Source organism: Diorhabda sublineata, chromosome 2 (assembly GCF_026230105.1).
Source record: "Diorhabda sublineata isolate icDioSubl1.1 chromosome 2, icDioSubl1.1, whole genome shotgun sequence".
In the NCBI taxonomy this organism is placed as follows: Eukaryota; Metazoa; Arthropoda; class Insecta; order Coleoptera; family Chrysomelidae; genus Diorhabda; species Diorhabda sublineata.
In genome coordinates this window covers 19,546,077-19,565,597 of record NC_079475.1, presented here as the reverse complement: position 1 = coordinate 19,565,597, position 19,521 = coordinate 19,546,077, and the positions used below count along the sequence as shown (strand labels likewise).

The 19,521-nt window shown below is 32.3% G+C and overlaps 1 protein-coding gene across 3 annotated transcripts in view; it reads left to right on the top strand.

Moving 5' to 3' along the window:
- Nucleotides 1-18,293, top strand: part of LOC130453252 (branched-chain-amino-acid aminotransferase, cytosolic) — a 41,672-nt gene extending 23,379 nt beyond the window's left edge. The window contains exons 4-8 of one of the 3 annotated variants that reach the window (XR_008911029.1): nt 3,402-3,632; nt 7,517-7,823; nt 8,870-9,024; nt 13,618-14,171; nt 14,232-18,293. Coding sequence is in view for 2 of the 3 variants with exons in the window: in XM_056792883.1 (XP_056648861.1) it covers nt 3,402-3,632; nt 7,517-7,823; nt 8,870-9,024; nt 13,618-13,806 (882 nt within the window). In the remaining variant the exon portion in view is untranslated. Of the gene's footprint in view, nt 1-3,401; nt 3,633-7,516; nt 7,824-8,869; nt 9,025-13,617 lie in introns of all 3 variants that reach the window. The other 2 variants (XM_056792883.1, XM_056792881.1) reach the window with 2 other exon arrangements.
- Nucleotides 18,294-19,521: the final 1,228 nt, after the last annotated feature.

The following is a 19,521-nucleotide window of genomic DNA, read 5'->3' as shown; positions in this document are numbered from 1 at the left end:
AGTCTCCAATATTGTCTGTTTACGAACGGTTTGGTAGAAAAATATTGTCTTCATCTATTTTACACAAATAAGAGATACATATGTACACATTTTAATCAATAAATTAAATCGAATCTTGTTTATTGTAGTTAAACTTAGAGTGCAATTGAACTGGAAAAGTTTATTCGAAATAATATTGATTATTTGACTACAAACGACTGTTGCATTTATATATTTCTAAATTAATTGTTTTTGTGTACTTTTCTTATTGCACTCAAGGTCAGTACAATGAACTTATTGAGAACCCGATTTTCAATATATACCAGTAGTATATAGTAGCTAGATTATTGACTAGTTTTTATCTTCTTTATAATTATATCACTTTAATATCATACAGACTGTCCCGAAAAAATGGATATAGGACATTTTATAAATGTTAAAGTTGAGTTCAAATACTGAATTTCACAAAAATTTCGATTTTTCTGAAGCTTTCAAATAATAATATTGTAATACCACTAATGTAACAAATGACACACGCGAGTGCATATCTTAGGATTTCTAAGAAGGTTGCCACCTTATAGTAGAAGAACTACAGCCGGAATTTCACAATAATCGGTAATATGGAGTTTCACCATCGTAAACCATTCATTTGGTGTCGTTAGTTAATTCCGAAGCCGGCTGACACCCTAGTGGATACAGGGAGTAGTTCTGAGGAGTGAAAGTGGTCAATTTTTCGTGATAAATAAACGATCGATAATATGCCTGACAATTTGTCAAGATATAGTACGTGGAATAACTAAAAAGAATACCAAAGGGCGGACGCGTCAGTGGATACATGGACAGTGGCAGACAAGGGTAAAGAGGGTCAAATTTTGGGAAAAAAAGATCAGTAATATGTCAGCCTTTTTTACTAAAGAATGGTTGATCTCTTAGTAGTACAAATCCAAAAGGGCTGACACCCTGGTAGATACAAAGGGCTGCTATGCAGGGTCAAATGTTTCACCTAGAGCATTGACATCGTATAGGGCTCTCGTACTTCGGTACTACTCGTTCGATTTTGACTTATATGGTCTCAATTTGTTTGTTTTTTTCATATTTATATAAACAATGCTTCGATATACCCATAATATGTATATATACAAATAAGAAATTTCTTCAATTTCCTATTTGTTAGACCTATTGATATATTAATAAATCTAAACTAAATGTTCTTGATTTTAGGTTTCTTCTGTTTTAAAATTAGTTTTTTTGATAGTTCTTAAAAGAAAGTCTTTATCAAAATATGATATTGGCACTGACAATTTGCGTATTTATATTGATCTATAGATCACCTTCATCATGAATATCAAAATAAGGATAAAATCAACTTTTTTCCATTAAGAAAAATTAATTTTTCCTTGGTTTCCACATCTTGAATATATTAAATTTATTAGAATTTACAAAATAGAGCTATAAATTTTACTTAAATTATTTAGAACTTTTTTATCATTTATAGCTTTTTCGTTCTTATGAATGTGAACCATTTCTAAAAATTCTCTTTTTCGTGTATTAGATTCCTTTTCAAGAATTTTTGAGTCTTTATAATTGAATTTATGTTTTTTTGATATTTCATGGTTTGTTGATGCAGTTCTATTTTTTTATCGTATTGATGACCTCTTAGTCTATTTTCTAAATACTGAGATGTTTGCCCTATGTAGACAGCGTCATAATTAGTACAAGGCACTTGCTATATAATATTACTTCTTTTGTTTTTTGGTGTTTTAGATTTTAATTTAGTGAAATATTTGGATAATGTATTACGTCCTCTATGACATAATTCGATAATTGCTGGAAAAGTCTTTGTACATATGGTGAGAAAAAATGTTTCATATTTTGATGTTTCGTTTCTATTTTATTTTTAAATTGATTGTAGTATCTGTTTATCCTTTTCTTGAATTTGTTATTTATCATTTTTTCCGGATAATTACTTTCTTTCAATGCAGTTTTTGCTTTTTGAATAGCTAAGCATCTAAATTCAGGATCTGATAGTTGGATAGATCTATCAGCCAAACTTATTATCACTGATCTTTTTTGTGCCATAGGATGACACGAATTGAAGTTTAAATATTTTGAGAACCAAATTGCTTTCGTATTCCAACCAATTTGAGATGTGCAAACCAAGGAAAAATTAATTTTATTTTTTATTTTTTTTATTGGAACAAAGCTCTAAGTTGATTTTATCCTTATTTTGATATTCATGATGAAGGTGATCTATAGATTGATATAAATAAGCAAATTGTCAGTGTGCATATCATATTTTGATAAAGACTTAAAGAAAAGTCGAAACGTCAAAATTTATCTTTCTTTTAAGAACCATAAAACTAATTTTAAAACAGAAGAGATCTAAAATCAAGAACATTTAGATGCATGTATATATATATATATATATATATATATATATATATATATATATATATATATATATATATATATATATATATATATATATATATATATATGTTCTTGTGTTTTAAAATTTGATTTTCTCAATAATTTTTAAGAGATTGGTGAAAAATTGACGTTTTGACTTTTCTTTAAGTCTATATAAAAATATTTATAATTGTAACGGAATCTTTGCGCCCTATATTATTACCCCTTTTGTTATTGGGAACGTGGAAATGAAACACCAAAGTGGACTAATTTTAATATATTTTCTGAACTTACAAATATTTATGTATTTATCGTCTGGGAAATAATTAATAATGATTTTCGGTGGTTTTGAATTTTATTAATTCTTGTAGTCACTTTGAATATTGAAATTTGAATCCCATGAATTTAAAAATTTGTACAACAATTAATACAATTCAAAACCACCGAAAGTTACCCTTGTCTGCCACCCCTTTGTATCCACTGACATGTTAGCCCTTTGGTACTCTTTTTAGTTATGCAAAGTACTATATCTTGACAAATTGTCAGGCATATTATCGATCGCTTATCTTCCCGACAAATTGATCACTTTCACCCCTCGGAACTCTCCCCTGTATCGACTAGCTTGGTATATTAGACCATTGTATTAATCCTCTTCACACTGGCGATTTACTATCTAAATTAAGAATTTATAATCTCGAGTTGATCGTTTCAAGTCACATGGAATTGGAAAATCATGAGTTTTTTCAGCAGTAAACAATACTTCTTAATAATTGAAAAACTGATTTTATTGGAATTATTTTAGAAAAACTATGACATTGAAAGCGCCCGCATTCTTAAACGAAATTTCATAATCTGAACATCAGGACACACATATTGTTTATTTATTTCTGATGGAGATTAAAAGTTTTGTACCAAAAATTCCAACCCACTAAGAAACTTATTATTTTACTTTCAAAATCTACTTTCTAGTTTTTAGGAGTAAATTTCTATTTGAAGAAGTAACTTTGTTTCAGCTATTTGAAGGAACAAAAGTGTATAGAGGTGTAGATGGCAAATTGAGATGGTTTCGACCGGACCTAAATATGATACGTATGAATAAATCCGCCGAAATGGTCGGATTACCAACTTTCAACTGTGACGAACTGATTAAATGTATTACCAGATTAATACAAATAGATCAAGAATGGGTACCGCATAGTGAGAAGGCCAGTTTGTATATAAGACCTACGTTCATCGCCATTGATGTGAGTACTAATTTTTCAGTTTTTCATAACACAATCAACTGGAGTCTAACAAACAAAAAATTAGAATATGAACGTAGATTGGTTAGAGCTGTGGTTTGACCCCGTCGTAAAACGTGATCATTGTAATATTTTTTCTCAATATTAAACTGCATACTCGGGGATCTAGAGAACTTTGTCCTTTAAAGGAAATGTAGAATACCCTAAGACGGTGATTTCCAACCTTTTTGTACTTGCGCCCTCTTTTAAAAAAATGTTGCCCTCTTAATTTTCCTAAAAATGTAATTTCATAAATAATCAACTCATAATATACGCAAGTTTTACAAAGAATTTCGTCTCATAAAACAAATTTGCTTCATCTCTATTATTATCAGGAAGAAATATGGCGATCTCTTCTTTTAGCTCAAACACCCTTTGAAGTACTTTGGGCACGAGACAGTCAACGGGCCTTACAATAACATAGAAGTGATCTATATTCTGAAACCATGTCATCACAAATTTTGCGAAATGCCTTCCTCTCAATGGGCTATTTTGAATAAAATTTACAACTCTTGTAATAACTTCAAATACTGTATATCTCTACCCATATCTCTTGAATTATGCAGACTAGAAACCACTGCCCTAAGACATGTTTTTAACAATTTTATTTAAAAACTCACAAAAAGTCAAGAATAGGCTATGAATTTATATATCAAGGCTGCAGAGAAATTGATTTTTTTAAAAATTTGTTGGTCCTATAACTTCTCAGGGATGCAACTTTGGATAAAGGTAAATTGCCCTCGATCAAAACTCAAATGTAGCAAGCTCTACGTATCATTGTATCCAATTATCTTCTTACAGCAATTCAACTTCCTTTGATGATTGTATCAATATACTTTTTAAAGCGTATTTTCCCATGTCTCATCCTAATAGTAAATTTTTCAATTTTGTTTCATTATCATTGTCTGTCTTTTTATCTATGCCGATTTAATGTTATGTTTAGCAAGGCTAAATTTAATTTCATTGCTCATTGCAATTGCAACTTTATATCGAAGAGAAGAAGATTACCTTTAACAAGTACGATGAGATACTTATAAAATTCTGAGCCCTCTCATTAGAGATAGGCTATTAGGATACATTAAAAAAAGAACATGATACTTTTAGCAGCTTATCAGAACCGGGAGATCGAGAACAGATGCAGTGCAAGTGATGTCACAAAAAGTAGAAAAGTGCTTTTATTACGATATGGACCTGCGCCTAATGTTTGTAGACTTTAAAAAAGTTTTTGATAGCGTCACCAAGAAACTCTTAAAGTAGGCGATGGTAAAAAAATTACTAAATTATAAAGGATGACGATTTAAGGCCAAAATTTTGACGGAGTTAGTTGTAACAAAGGTAGTTCCAATAGAAAGAGGTGTTAGGCAGAGAGACGCTCTCTCAACAGCTCTGTTCAACATTGCAATAGACAGAGTAGTAGATAATAGAAAGAAGAAAAATATCCCAAAAGATTACGCAGAAAATAGAATATGCTAATGGCAAGGGATAAGAGAAGCCTGGAGAAACTTATAATATAGTTGATGAAAAAGGCCAGTTGGAGGTGAATACTCAAAAAACAAAACACATATTGGTAACCAAGAGAAGGACAAATAATTATAAGGATATCATTCTGGGAGGATATCTATTCCAAAAAGTGAAAGATTGCAAGTATTTGGATGTAACAATAAGTAAATAATAGAAACATAGATGTAGCGGAGAGAATCAGAGCGGCGAATAGAGTGTTCTGAATGTTTTACAGGAGTGAAAAGCTGAGCACGCGCATAAATTTGAGAATGTACAGAACAGGAATTAGACCATTTATAACATATAGGACCGAAACCATGTGCCGGTCAATGACGGCCGAAGAGGATCTTAAAATATCGGAGAAAAAGATGTTAAAGAAGATACTGAGGCCGGTCACGACAGACAGAGGATAGCTGAGAAGGTTAATGAATCACAAGATTAAAATTGAGGTGAAATAGTAGAAGCCAGCCATAGGACGGCTAAGAGGCCAGTCTAAAGCATGCTGGGAATAATAAGTAATGCAGGATATTGAAGCGGAGGATGCTGAGGAACTGAAGAAAAATCGTAGAAGATAGAAAAAAGTGGAGTAGGATAGTTAGAGAAGCGACGAAGAAGATGATAGGCTGGGGAGTGAACAAAAAAAAGCAGAGTGATTCACCACAGAGGTCGGAAGGACGCTATCATCCGCAATAGATGAGAAGCCAATAAATATGGAAAACAGCATACTTTCTATAGGAAATAAGGCTCATATTATAATATACAAATTAATATGCGGAGCCTCAGTCTACTTCACACAACTTCAACTCTGCTGGTGGTACAAAACAAATGCTTATGTATGATAATCAAATATCCTTGCTACGGTATTTTTTCAATTAAATATGTCAAAAGACCTTAGACCTGTTAACCACAAAGAAATTTGCCACGATAGTGAGTGCTGACCTCTGTATTTATCTCTCACATAACACGCTTCTTAAATCTCAATACCCCATCAAGTTCGAACCAGTGGTAAATTCAACCCCATCTCATCGATAAATCTGTACTACCCCTACCGAGCATTACTTTCAAATCAAACATATTCAATGTCAGACATATTGTTTTCTCGAAAACTAATTTATCCGTTCGAATTTTTGGGTTGTTTTTAGGGGTAACTTATTCGAATTACGTTAAGTATATATGGGTGACAGAAATATTCAATGAAAAACTTATAGATGATGCTTTGATTAACTTGGAACACCTGAAAAAATTACGACAAAGAAGACAAGGATATCTGAATGAAGACCAATATAATTGGTGTTAAAATTTTTGTAGACTTTACAAAACTTTTCCCTAATATATAGTCCGACTTACAGTTACGCATGTAGGCCTCCCAAAACAAAAAACGTACTGTAAACTGAATATTGATTTTAAATAAACTAATAATCCGGTAGCAGGTGGCTTTTGCACATATTAAGTATATTATAATCCCTGTATGTATGTATGTATAAATTTGGGGTTTAATATATACTGCGACCCAAAGGATCCATTGTGTCCCCCTTTCTCGCTGCGATACTCGAGAACCAAGTGTTTAGAGCTGATCCATCAATCCCATTCCTTTTAAAACGTCTCGAATGTGGGATGGCTTTAATTACAGAGTTCTTCGTCTTCTATTTCATACGCACCCAGGTGTAGTGCTCTGGAGTTTCACACTTCGAGAGAATGTGGATAGAGGTTTCGCCCTCTGTGCAACAAAATCTGCACGCCGCATTATCTGCTAGGTCTAGCGTCTTCAGGTGTTTGTTGAGGCGACAGTGCCCTGATAGAACTCCTGTTAGTTTTCGTAGATTTTTCTTACTTAATACATTCTGCAGATCTACTCTGATTATAGTTTCCCAGAAGAGTCTTTGCCGTTCTGCACCTTCTTTTCTAGTGCTTTTTCCATTGTTCTGTAGCTGATACCACAGAAAGGCTCAGGTCCTATGGAGGGCTTGCCGCTTTAACGAGTTTATAAGCTATTTCATTTCCCTTTGCTCCAGTGTGTTCCGGAATCCATTGTAGGGTAATGTTATTTTACTTGCCTGGCTCGCTCAATTTTTCTAGGCAATCCCTACTTTTTGCTCTAAATTTTGGCATTTTAACTCAAAAAATGATGGAGCTATGAATTTAAAAAAAGGAATTGGAATTGGAATTTCTTCCAATATCTTCTTATTTAATGACAATAAGTATCAGAAATTCAAGTCCAAAAAACAAGTATAAAAACCACGTTAAAATTCTCTATTGCCAGAAGGTGCAGACAAAAGGCAAAAAAAATATTTTAATTGAAACTTTAATTTTCTTAAAAACTGTATTTATCAAGATATATTTGATTTCAGGGAACTCTCGGAGTAGCGAAAAGTGAGTCTTCATTACTTTACGTCATAATGTGCCCTGTGGGATCTTACTGGGCAGAAGGGCAAAATGATTCCGTCGCTTTGTATGCAGACCCAAGATACGCTCGAGCTTGGCCCGGTGGTTGTGGAAACAGTAAATTAGGTTCAAATTACGCACCGACAATTAGAGTTCAAAGTGATGCTCAGAAAAGAGGCTTGCAGCAAGTTTTGTGGTTATATGGACCGGAGAACTACATTACAGAAGTGGGAACTATGAACATTTTCCTTTATTATAAAGATTCTAATGGAGGTAAGAAGTATTTAACGATGGTGAATTATTACTATGTGAAAGTAATCTATAAGGTGATGAACAGACTTAGTCCAATACAATCTAATGATAAGCGAGACTGATTTCGGTGTTGCTGTTAATTCTAGGGTCGAAATTTTTTTCGAACCATAGAGATATTCCCTTTAACACTCCAGTACATGCCTTGTATATGACAGATACAAGGGCTGAGGTTTCTGAGCCGAGTTACTGAAGAGCTATTCGCCAATCACTTCGCAGATAGTACTTTCATATGTAAATTTTATCTATTTATCTCTAGTACTTTTGCCTCTATATATCTCTAAGTACAAGGACACGAATTTTATTAGTGAGTATAAGTAGTATAAGTCATTATAATAAATGACGGTCAGGGTGCAATCGCAAATATTCGGGTAATATCCATCTGAATCTTTGCTTGTAATATTCCTTTGACATATTTGTCGAACTAAAATAGGATTTTTTGTTTGAAACCTTATTTCGTTTTGGTCATAAATTGTGACGAATTAGCGTAGAGTTTCGAAGTTATTGCAGGTTGTGAATCCGCGAAAATCCTACTTCAAATAACTCCAAATAGTATCGTAATGAAGCTCTTCCAATTGTATTGATTGGTTAGGTCAGATAAGCTAAGGTTAGGTTAGGTTAGTATTATGAGCAATTATAATCTCTACTTAACTCTACTTAATCTAACTTAAAAAAACCTAACCTAAACTAACAACACGTTTATAATGATATATAAACTTATCAATTCACGAAAATTGAATATGTAGCATTGAACATATAAGCACGTGTGTAGACATTTAAAATTATTTCAATATAAAAACATTGTACAAATTATAAGAATAACTGCGGACTATGAAAATATACAATATATATTATAATTTTTTGATATCGCTTTCAACTAAATGAAAGTAGTTTCGACAAATTGTCACATTTATTTTCAAAACCAATTCACAATCTAAATTTGGCGCCGGCACCGTAGGAAAATTAATTGTTGTGATCCATAGTTTAGTTAATATTCATATTTTTTCCAGAAAAAGTTTTGGCAACTCCGCCATTAAACGAATTAATTCTTCCTGGTGTAATAAGAGACTCCATACTTGCATTGGGAAGGCAATGGAAGGAATTTAGAGTAGAAGAACGGATGGTAACGATGAGGGAATTAGTAAATCTCCAAAAACAAGGACGAGTAAGTAAATTTTAATTGTTTCCAATTAGTTAATTAATTCATTTGTTTTCAAAAAGTTGACGCACTAATTCAAATCGGTTTGGATTGTTGCCTAATTCGATTCTATTTAAGGATTTATGAATTCGCAATTGTTACAATATTACCAACATAGGAAAACAAATAGTGCGCGTTCAATTTGTCGAATAAACGTTTGTTTACAAAATCCACACTCATTTATTTCGAAATTAATATTAATAGGCTTCATATCATTAAACAATAAACATAGGAAAAATTTAACTTATTTGCATTCCAGTGAATGTGCATTAAGATATGTAAACAGAACTTACCTTGCTCTCAGTTTTTTGAAACGAAAGAAAAGCACTGAGCACGAGAAAACAGACGAAAACTTGCCTCGACTCAAGGCTCGCACGTTTCTTAATAGTGGGCGAGTTGATGCTTAGAAGAGTGTGCGTGGTATTTGAGCAACAATATGCGCCGGTTTAAATAAACTTCCTGAAATTTATATTCTGAGTATGTTTTCAAGTATAACCAAATTTGTACAATACAAATTCGAAACAATATAAAATAAACTACGCATTTTAGAAGCGTATTAGTACCTTGATGAACTGAAAAACGAAAAAATCCTTTTTTTTTACATCTGATATAATATATTTTTTCATTTATTTGCATTCATAAAGAATGTAATTTCTGAATTGGTTAAAAGAACGTGAAAAAGGTACCGTATCGGTTCATTTTTTCTCGCTTTTGCGTTAAAAAAAGGTGCCGTAACGTGTCATTTTCTAACGCAATTATAAAATTGTGAAGAAAGTTTAAACTGCACACCAGATGATGTTGCAACTGCAGCGACTATGAATCTTCTTGAGAAATCCAGGGAACAGGAATATAATTATAAAATAGTTTTATGGAGTAGCGTACTAAAAAAGGCATAAACAGTTTCACAGAAAGAGCTTACTTTGAAACTAAATCCAAAATGTGAAAGTCTTCAACACTTTGGTCGTCTTATTCAAAACTAAAAGGCAAAAAATTTTAACGTAAGCTTAGATATTATTCATAACATCTTTTAAGTTGCTTTAATATTCGAAATCTCAGGAGCTCTGCGAAGAGAACAATTATATAAAATGAAATATGACGATATTAATAATACCGGAAATGTTTTAATTACCACTGATATGTGTGTGATATGTGACAATAAATTAAACTTAAACTTTATAAAAAATATAAAAACCAACGACCCACAAATGTCAAAACCAATCATTCCTTTTTGCAGTATATAAATGGAAAATGTAAAATCCTAGTTGTACCTTTTCAAAAATTCCTTCATTTATCGCAACATATTTGAATTTACGTAATCCAAAAAAAATGCACTGGGCATACATTTCGACGCTCTTCGGAGCGAATGGATTCCACAGTGAAAATTTTAACGGGAACCAATAGTTCGACTTCAAGCAACATTGTAAATGTTCACGATCCTAACAACAATTCAATAAGTACGATTACAAAATAAAAATTGATAAAAGTTTTGTCAAATTTTTTTTGTCTATCGACGTAGAAAAAATTTTGTATGAAACTCCTGAGTAAAGTAACTTTTCACTCTTAGAAATTGTCGGACTCGCCTTCGACCCGTCGAACCGTCCTACTCGTGAAAAAAAATATTACTTCACTTTCTTGTTGCATAAATAACTATTAGCAATCTTCAGAGGAGAAAAAGCAGAGAAAAAATTAAGAAATGTAATGATATACATCGTTATCAAGCATTTCCTGGTTGTAATTATATTGATTTTCTCGAAATGCTAACTTACATACTTTTTTCTTTATGTTCGTTGTTTTAAATTATTAAATCCCCTTGCCACTTTAACTAATGTTTCATTGCAAAATGACCCTTTTCCTAATTGCTTTAAGACAGCTATAATTATATCTCTGCATAAAGGAGGAGATAAAAATCAAGCATTGGTCAAAAAGAGGCTTTTATCATTTTGGTTTAAATATAAAATACTTACTACCCATCAATTTGAATTTTGAAATAACACATGCACAAATGATGCTATAGTCTCCCTCCTAAATAATGTCTACTCCAGCCTAAACAGCCATCACTCCACTACAACAACTTTTTGTTATTTTTCTAAGGCTTTCTATTGTGTCAATTATAATATTTTAATTAACAAACTGCAGTACTACGGTTTCAGGAACCCCTCTCGCATGGTTTGAGTTATACCTTACAAACAGAAGTCAACTTGCAAGAGTTGATACAACGATGTGTTCTTGCAAGCAAATAGAATGTGGAGTGCCTCAAGGCTCAGTACAAGGTCCTATTTTGTTTCTCCTGTTTATAAATGATTTAGCCTATCTAGACATGAGTGGTAAAATATATCTGTTTGCAGACGACAGTTTCTCTTAGAGCAACCCTGATCTCACGGCACTTCATAGGATCATATCTAGTGACCTTATCACCCTTAAATCATGGTGCGATTCTAATCTTCTGTAACACAACGTTTCTAAAACTGAAGCTAGTTAGTTAGTTAAATAACACCACCCTTGACGTCGTTGAATCTGTAAAATTCTTGGGCCTTGAAATGGGAGTTACATATTACCGCCTTATCTAAGAAATTAAGTTCCTCCTGTTTTGCGCTGGGATCTAATTCAAAAGAACTGAACTTATCCACCTCCTTAACAGTTTATAATGAGTCGCATCTCCGATTTGCCCTTCCCTTCTGGAGTACGAGTGGGCGACTCAATTTGAGTGAATCTTTAAACTACAAAAGAGAACTGTTAGATATTTACTTGGACTAAACAGTAGGGTCACTACAGGTACTTCTTTAAAAGATTAAAAATTCTGACTCTTCCTTCTTTATTCCTCTTTACCTAATTGCCTAATTCGTAAACACTCTTCTCCAATTTCAGAAAGATCGTTGCAATGGTATCCACTTAGGAACGCGAAGTACGACCTTTACTTACCTACTCCACGTTCAGAATTAGTTAATGGCTCAATATTTTACAATGCAAATAAATGCATAATTACTTGCCAATTGAAATCGATATCATCTTTTCCGCATTTCGCAATCATTTGAGGGCATATTTACTGGAAAATACATTCTACTTTGTAAACGACTTCTATTCTAATAAATAATAATATTTAATTCCGGGCCTGCTGCATACTGATTTCATTTTGCTATGGACTTATATACTAATTATTAACTATTACTATTACCTATAATTTTGTTACTCATTGTGGTTTTATTCTGTATATTGAAATTTTATTTTATTTCTATCTTTTTTTAGTTATTTTTATGTTTGTTTTTTAGTTTCTACAAACTTTTGTCTACAAATTGTAAGATTTTTTGTCAATGAAGCATTTATCTGAAAATTCGAAATTCTCTCACTAATAATGCACAAAGTATTATCAACTACTACTACCTGTGCTCTAAGTAGCGATTTCCAGAATACAGTCCCCACTTAGTAAAAGAAACAAATTTCCTTTTCACAGTAAATGGACTGATTTATAGACCTAGTTCGAAAAAGGGTGAACTAATACAGTTTGTTCTTCTTAAATTGGCTGCTAATAAATCATAAATATTGACCGATTTGTCTCTATTTTTCCCCATATATGTTTGATAAGGTTGACTGCGCCAATTTCAAATCCAAGTTTATAACTGCCATACACGAACCGAAAAAAATTAGCAAACACATTATACTTCTAGGAAGCATGAGGATAAATTTGTTAACATAAACTACAGCTACAAAAAATGAACATCAATTAAGGATTATTGTGAAATTCTGTGATGCTATTAGGTAGATCTTCTTACAATCAACCGAAATCAGCAATGTTGATTCATCAGAAGGTCTCCAAACTTCGGCCATGTAGAGTTCTCATCTGGACAACTATTTTCGAAATTACAAAATTACTCTCTACGCGACCGCTAAATGCCAAGTAAACTATAAATATAGATCGGTGTGACACGATTTTTGTTGTAGATCCGTTTGACATTCTATTGACTGTACAACTTTTATGTTCATTCCATTATTATTAGTTATACATGTAATAGTTATTTAAAAAAAGAAGAATATAAATATATTTTATTCCCTCTATGAAATAACTTATTCGATTTATTATTTTTTTCCTATATGATTCAATAAGGGTGCATTTCTAATGCAATTGAGGGTAAAAACCATGCTAACGCGGCCCACAGGGGTAGCAAACTACAAGATTGTGCATTTCGTGACCTGCATGACACATGCGCTAATTGACCAATTTTTCTTTTTGTAATACAGATTTATACCCTTTATCTGATTGATCGTAAAGTGTTTTTCAATTGGATACACACTGGAGATGGAATTCGTCGTTCATTATTGTATCCATATTAAATCAAAAGGGGACCCGATCAAAAATCTCAAAAAACAAAAAAGAGGTGATAAAGGCGCATGTGCAAACGTTGTACGCAAAGTCGTCGGTTTATTAGAAATGAGCCAATTTTATGTGAAAATCGTCCGCGAAATGCATTAGAAATGTACCTTAAAACGAACTTTCCGACACCCTTCGATTTTCTTAGGGATGGATTCGTAAGATTCTACTGTATTCTAATTTGTTATTTTTTGCAGCTTTTAGAGATGTTTGGTGCGGGTACTGCTTGTATAATAACCCCTGTAGCATCTATCGAATTTCTCGGCGATACCATCACCATACCCACCATGCAACAGGAGAATCCCATTTACCGAAAATTGAGGAGTTACCTTTCGGCTATTCAATACGGTCACATAGAACACCCATGGGGAATGATAATCGATTAGTAATATCGAATAGTATTTATAACGACTGTGGTACATATGTAAATAGCTTTGTTGTTTTTAATTTATGTTTTTAGACTTAAATAAGAACGAAAAACGTCCTGAACTAAATATTTGACGACTCTGGTCAAAATAAAAACTCAACTTGCCACATGCGACAAGGTTACATAAAGAGCGAATATAAATTCACATTCGAACAATGCTGCCAACCTTTGTAAAGAGCATGGAATTTGAGGTTATTTTGATTTAAAATCATGGACATATTTTAGTGTTATATTAAAATTGTTTAACTTACCATTTCGTATCTTTTGTTGAATATGTTTTATAAACAAATTCTGATTTCATTTGCGCCTAGAGCGAAGAAAAGGGTATAAACTTTTGCTAACAAGAAAGGGAAAGGGAATGCACAAATTCATTTTTGGTTTTAGGATTGAATATGCAACAGAAATGACTTCTGATCCACAATAATTAATGAAATTGAAGATGTTAGACAACAAATTATGAAAAACTGAGCGGAGAAAGGTGGGATTACGAACAAGACAAACTTGACAACATCATACAATGTATACAAGATTTTCAGTGCTTGAATTCAATATTCCAAAGATGCAGTTTTCAACCAGATTAATATAATAGCTACTTTCCATCTACATGAAATTTCAGATTATTCTCACTTGTGAGGTCTTAACTCAGTTCAGTGCAATTTTCTTTTCAATCTCACAAGTGAGACTTAACTGAGTTTTTATTAGCAATCTGTATAAGTTTGAGATCGTGTGCTTTAGTGATTTTTGTGAACTCAGATTGAAAGTGATGTTGAAGACATCACGTCAGATTTTGCCATCAAAATAAGCAAGAAAGTACTAAATATTAAATGGTGTCGTTTCTTTCGCTGCGAGTATCAGACGATAGACCAATGATATTGGTAAATTTTATGTGATTATTTAGAATATCAACTCACATTACGCATTCCTTTTATTCACTGGGCAGTGAAGTCATTATCTGAGTATAAGATTCTCACGTAATTGAGTGACTCAGTTCACTTAAATGTAAATGGAAAGCAGCTGATATCTTGGCTTAGTTAAGCTGTGGCTTGTTCGTACTTACGATAGCTAATTCATATTTTTGATTAATGTAATTTACGATCTTTGCATTTTTTTAAAAATTATAGTTTGACGTATATAAATTCATCTACTTTACGGTTTGAAATAGTTATAGGCAATGAAACTACAACATCTCGACTAGGCATGTAGGGCATATTAAATCATAAAATTTTTAAATGTAATTATATGTGAAGAAACAAAATATTTTTTATTTATTTTCCACTAAAAGTTTAGACAAATGTATTAGTCGTAATTTTAATGATTTTGGATCATTCTACTCTACCAACAGGGCACTTAGATACATATGGTGGGGTAAAGTTGAATGAAATTGTTTAAATTATAATTTTTATTTATAATCACTCTTACAAATTACTTGTTACTTTACCAAGTGTAATATTTTTAGTCTTTAGAACAGAATTGCTAAAACTTTCTTTCCTTCAATTAAAATAAAACTAAAAAAAAATAGAAACAAAAAAATCTAAAATTACATTTAAGTACTATCATCAAATTTTGTTCATTATTTTTATTAAATACTGTTATTTTTGTTCCCCACCACGTTGTCCCTTTTTTTCTCAAGTATAGATCCTATTACTTTGTCTCATGTCGCTTTAGGTCTTCCTCTTTTTTTGTTTTTGCCTGATTTTACTTCCCGAACTCTCTTCACTAGTCTTAAATCTTCCATTCTTTGTAAATGACCCGACCAACTTAACTGCATTGGCTCAATGAATTTAATGAGAAACATGATTTCCAGATTTTGTTGTATTTTTGTGTCACAGTAAATAGTGCAGCATATGCATTCAAGGAGGTAACAAATAAGGATTTGTCTTTGGGAGCACTAAGTCACACAAGGTTTAGCAGCAAATATAAAAACTTGCGATCTCTTCAACAACACTTACTGCACACTCTGGGCAATATTGAAGCAACTGACTCAAAAACTGGCAGAGATGCTCACGGATTGATCACACGTATTACCAAAATTGAGTTCATTTTTGTATTGAATATTGAACCTCTTTTATGAAAAAATTAAATTTTTTCATAGTACAAACAGAATCATAATGGATCTATTCATGAAGTAGTTCAGGTGGCTGACAGCGTAGTTATGTCCATAAATGGTAAAATACACGAAGAAGAATTCCAAAAGTTTTTTACTGAAGCATTTGATTTTTGTGAAAGACATGGCTTTGAGAGGCCAACAGTTGAACGCAAAAGAAAACTAACACCTAAAATAGGAGAAGGAGGTGTTCATCTTGAATATGATTCGCAACTATCCTATTTTTTGGAAACGTTCTACTTCTCTGTTAGATACACTTAGTGAGAGCATTAGGTTACGATTTAAAAAACAACAGACTCTACTCTGCAACATGAAATTATTGCTGACTGCATCGACGAAAAACAATTCAGTTTGTAAAACCGTATCAAAAAAGCATTTTTTGTTGTGGTTATAGTCCCAGAGCTGGCTACATTAAACTGTACCGATAAAGTACACGACGTTTGAGTTCGTAAACCCCTAGAAAATAGTTGTGACGTTACCAAATGGCTGTTCTGCCTGTTCGGATAGGAAGCATATGAAAATGCCAGCCGAGTTTCCACGTCGAACAAATGTGCCTAAAAAACCGATGGGGTACACGCGTGAAAATTTTTTTATAGGTTTTTATAGAGTTCAACTAAGAGCGGTAAAGCAGTGGCAGAAATGTAACCGTTCAGAAAACCTCCGGCAGAAGCGATAAAGACTGTCGGAAAACTCATGTGAAAAAACCGATGGGGTACACGTGCCAAAATTTTTTACGTGCTGTTAGGAAAAATTCAAAAAATATCGACGTACATGTAAAATTATATACATTCGCAGTTGTTGCATTCAAAACCTGTTTTTTATAATGCCATTCCAAATATCTTTTTGTTCTACCCCAAATTGAAAAAATATTTATATATATATATGTATATATATATATATATATATATATATATATATATATATATATATACATATATATACGAAAACTTAATTCGACTAAGTTTAATAAAGTGAAAATAATGCATTAATCAAATTAAGATTTTTATTATTAACATAAATAGGGTTATCGACGATTTAAAACTTAATTCCTTAATAATAGGTACACGTTCACGTCGCACACGCCTTAGGTCGGCCCTGGTAAAAATATTGATTTTTTCGGCCTATTTCGATCTCTATCTCCTAATAAAGATTATTGTCAATCAGAAGAGAGGTAAAATAAAGGAGTTTTGTCAACACGAAATAAAATAAATAATTAATTAAAAAAATGTACTAAATCCATTTAAAACTGTTAACTTGCCTTTGATATACAGGGTGTTTCGAATTAAGTACGCACTATTGCTAACTTTTTTAATAGTCTAGATACGAAGTCGGTTAAAGAGCAAAGTATTAGTATTATGTATGTTTTATATGAGCTTTTATATTTTGCAAATAATTTAGAAAGGTTTGAGCCAAAAACATACAGGGTGTTCTATTAAAAAATATTCTATTTGTCCGAATTACTCGAAAACGGTATAAGCAATTGTTTTTCTGTTTTCACCATCTTAATCAGCGTGAAAATACTACTTTGCATATTAAACGTCTTCGTATCTAGAATATTAAAAAAGTGAGCAATGGTGCGCACCTAATTTGAAACACCTTGTATATGTGGATATTCACAGGATGTTACAGAAGATCGTGAACACATAGCACAACATATCCAATACTATTAGCTGACTGCCTGTCGATGCGATCACATCGAATAATAGAATTAATATAAAAGATAGAGAGAGCGAGGTATAGGAGCTTGTTCAAGTGAGCCTGAACTGCTGATAAAGAGAGAAAAAACATTGATATACCACTCTTCATCTCTTTAATCTATTCTGATGCCGCCATGACGTCGAACGGCAAAGGAGGAAAATAACAAGTTTGATTTTAATAGATCATTTCGAGTATCGTTGGCCATTTTGTCGTGGTGCACAAAGGTTTTGTTTCCTTGTGTAGCAGAATAATAGTTTCGAGCGCTTTTTTATATAAATGAGTATTTTATATCACAAGAAGAAATAGTACTGATAATAGTTTTAATGTGAATAACGAAATGTTTATCCTTCAAGAAAATATGACGGTTAATTGTGACGTCATCCTAAGATGAGTAGTAGAGAGTTATAAAAAGTGGTAAACCAATGCTCTATCTCTCTCCAATACTAACAATCTGTACATCGGATGCGTTTAAACATTTATAGGAGCATTCTAGAAATGTCATCATATAAATCGATTATTGTAATAAATGCTTGTGTATCTATGTGCCTCTTGTACCATTGTGCCCGACTTTCTCTAATTATGATAAAAATATCGTTTAATTGCCTTAACCAACACTCTACAATTTGTCAAATTTTTTTATATACATAACTGTATGATTGATTAGTTATTTAATAAATTATTTTATTCGTACAATTTTTTTCTTTCAATTTCTACCTTCGCCTGATTGTGATTTATACATAGAATACAATCAAAGTAGTAAAAGAAGATTTTGGGGGTGGAAAGTATTGAAGCAAGCTCAAAATTGGCAAACATTTTCATGGTGATAAATATTTGCGGAAAAATGGGTGGCGGAAAGAAAAAAAAATTTGTTTTATACAAGAAATAGTTATTTTCCTAACAAGGGCGGAAAGTGATACTTTCCCGCACGTGACCGCAGAACTACGCGGAGCGGAGTTCGGGCAAGCGGTCAAGTGCGGGAAAGACACTTTACGCATGAGTTAGGAACATTATTTTTTCTACAACCGTATATACAAAAGAGTTTACCAACCCATTTTTCAAAAATTATTTATTCCAACAAACATAATAATGTACAAAATTGCCGGTCCAGTGAAGTTATTTGGTTTCAACTGGAAGGTAGATGACGTCGATGAGGATGGCATCGGTTGCAGGTCGCATAAAGATGACGATGACGGTTTTAAGTCATTTGGTAGGTAACAGCTCGGAATTAATTTCATTTACAGCCTTCAAAATGGCTTCGGGAAGTTCTTCGTCGGATGAATCCATTACATGGTTATATAAAAAATATCTGTATTATTTTATATTTTCAAAAAATTAAAAATGCTACAAAAAGCTAGAAAAGATTTAATTTTTATTTGATGGACTATTTCGTAAATATTTATTTACCTGTAGTAACAATAGTTATAATCTCAGAAGTAAAAAACTATCTAATAAGGTCAAAATTTGCATAATTTTACTTTCCCGCATAAATAGACGACGATTATTTGTCAAATTGTTACAGAGAATGCCAAAATTGTGTACCGAAATAATAGAAGCAAAAGGGGTTACATAGATCAATCAAAAATTTAAATATTTAACAATTACAGACTAGTTTTATTAGTACTATATTCTCATCTATATAATATTCTTCAAAATAAAAATACCATAATCGATCATATTGTTATTATTTCTTGTCTATCACGCAAACTATAGGGTGGACAAAAACAATCTACAATTGTTGAAAAAAATTTCTACATGTTTCCAAAATTTTGTATGCGTGGCACAAGTTTTTGCATGCTTTCTTCATAGAAGTATTCCGCCTGTGTTTTCAACCATATGATTACATGCTCTTTTAGCTCGTCATCATTGTTCAAA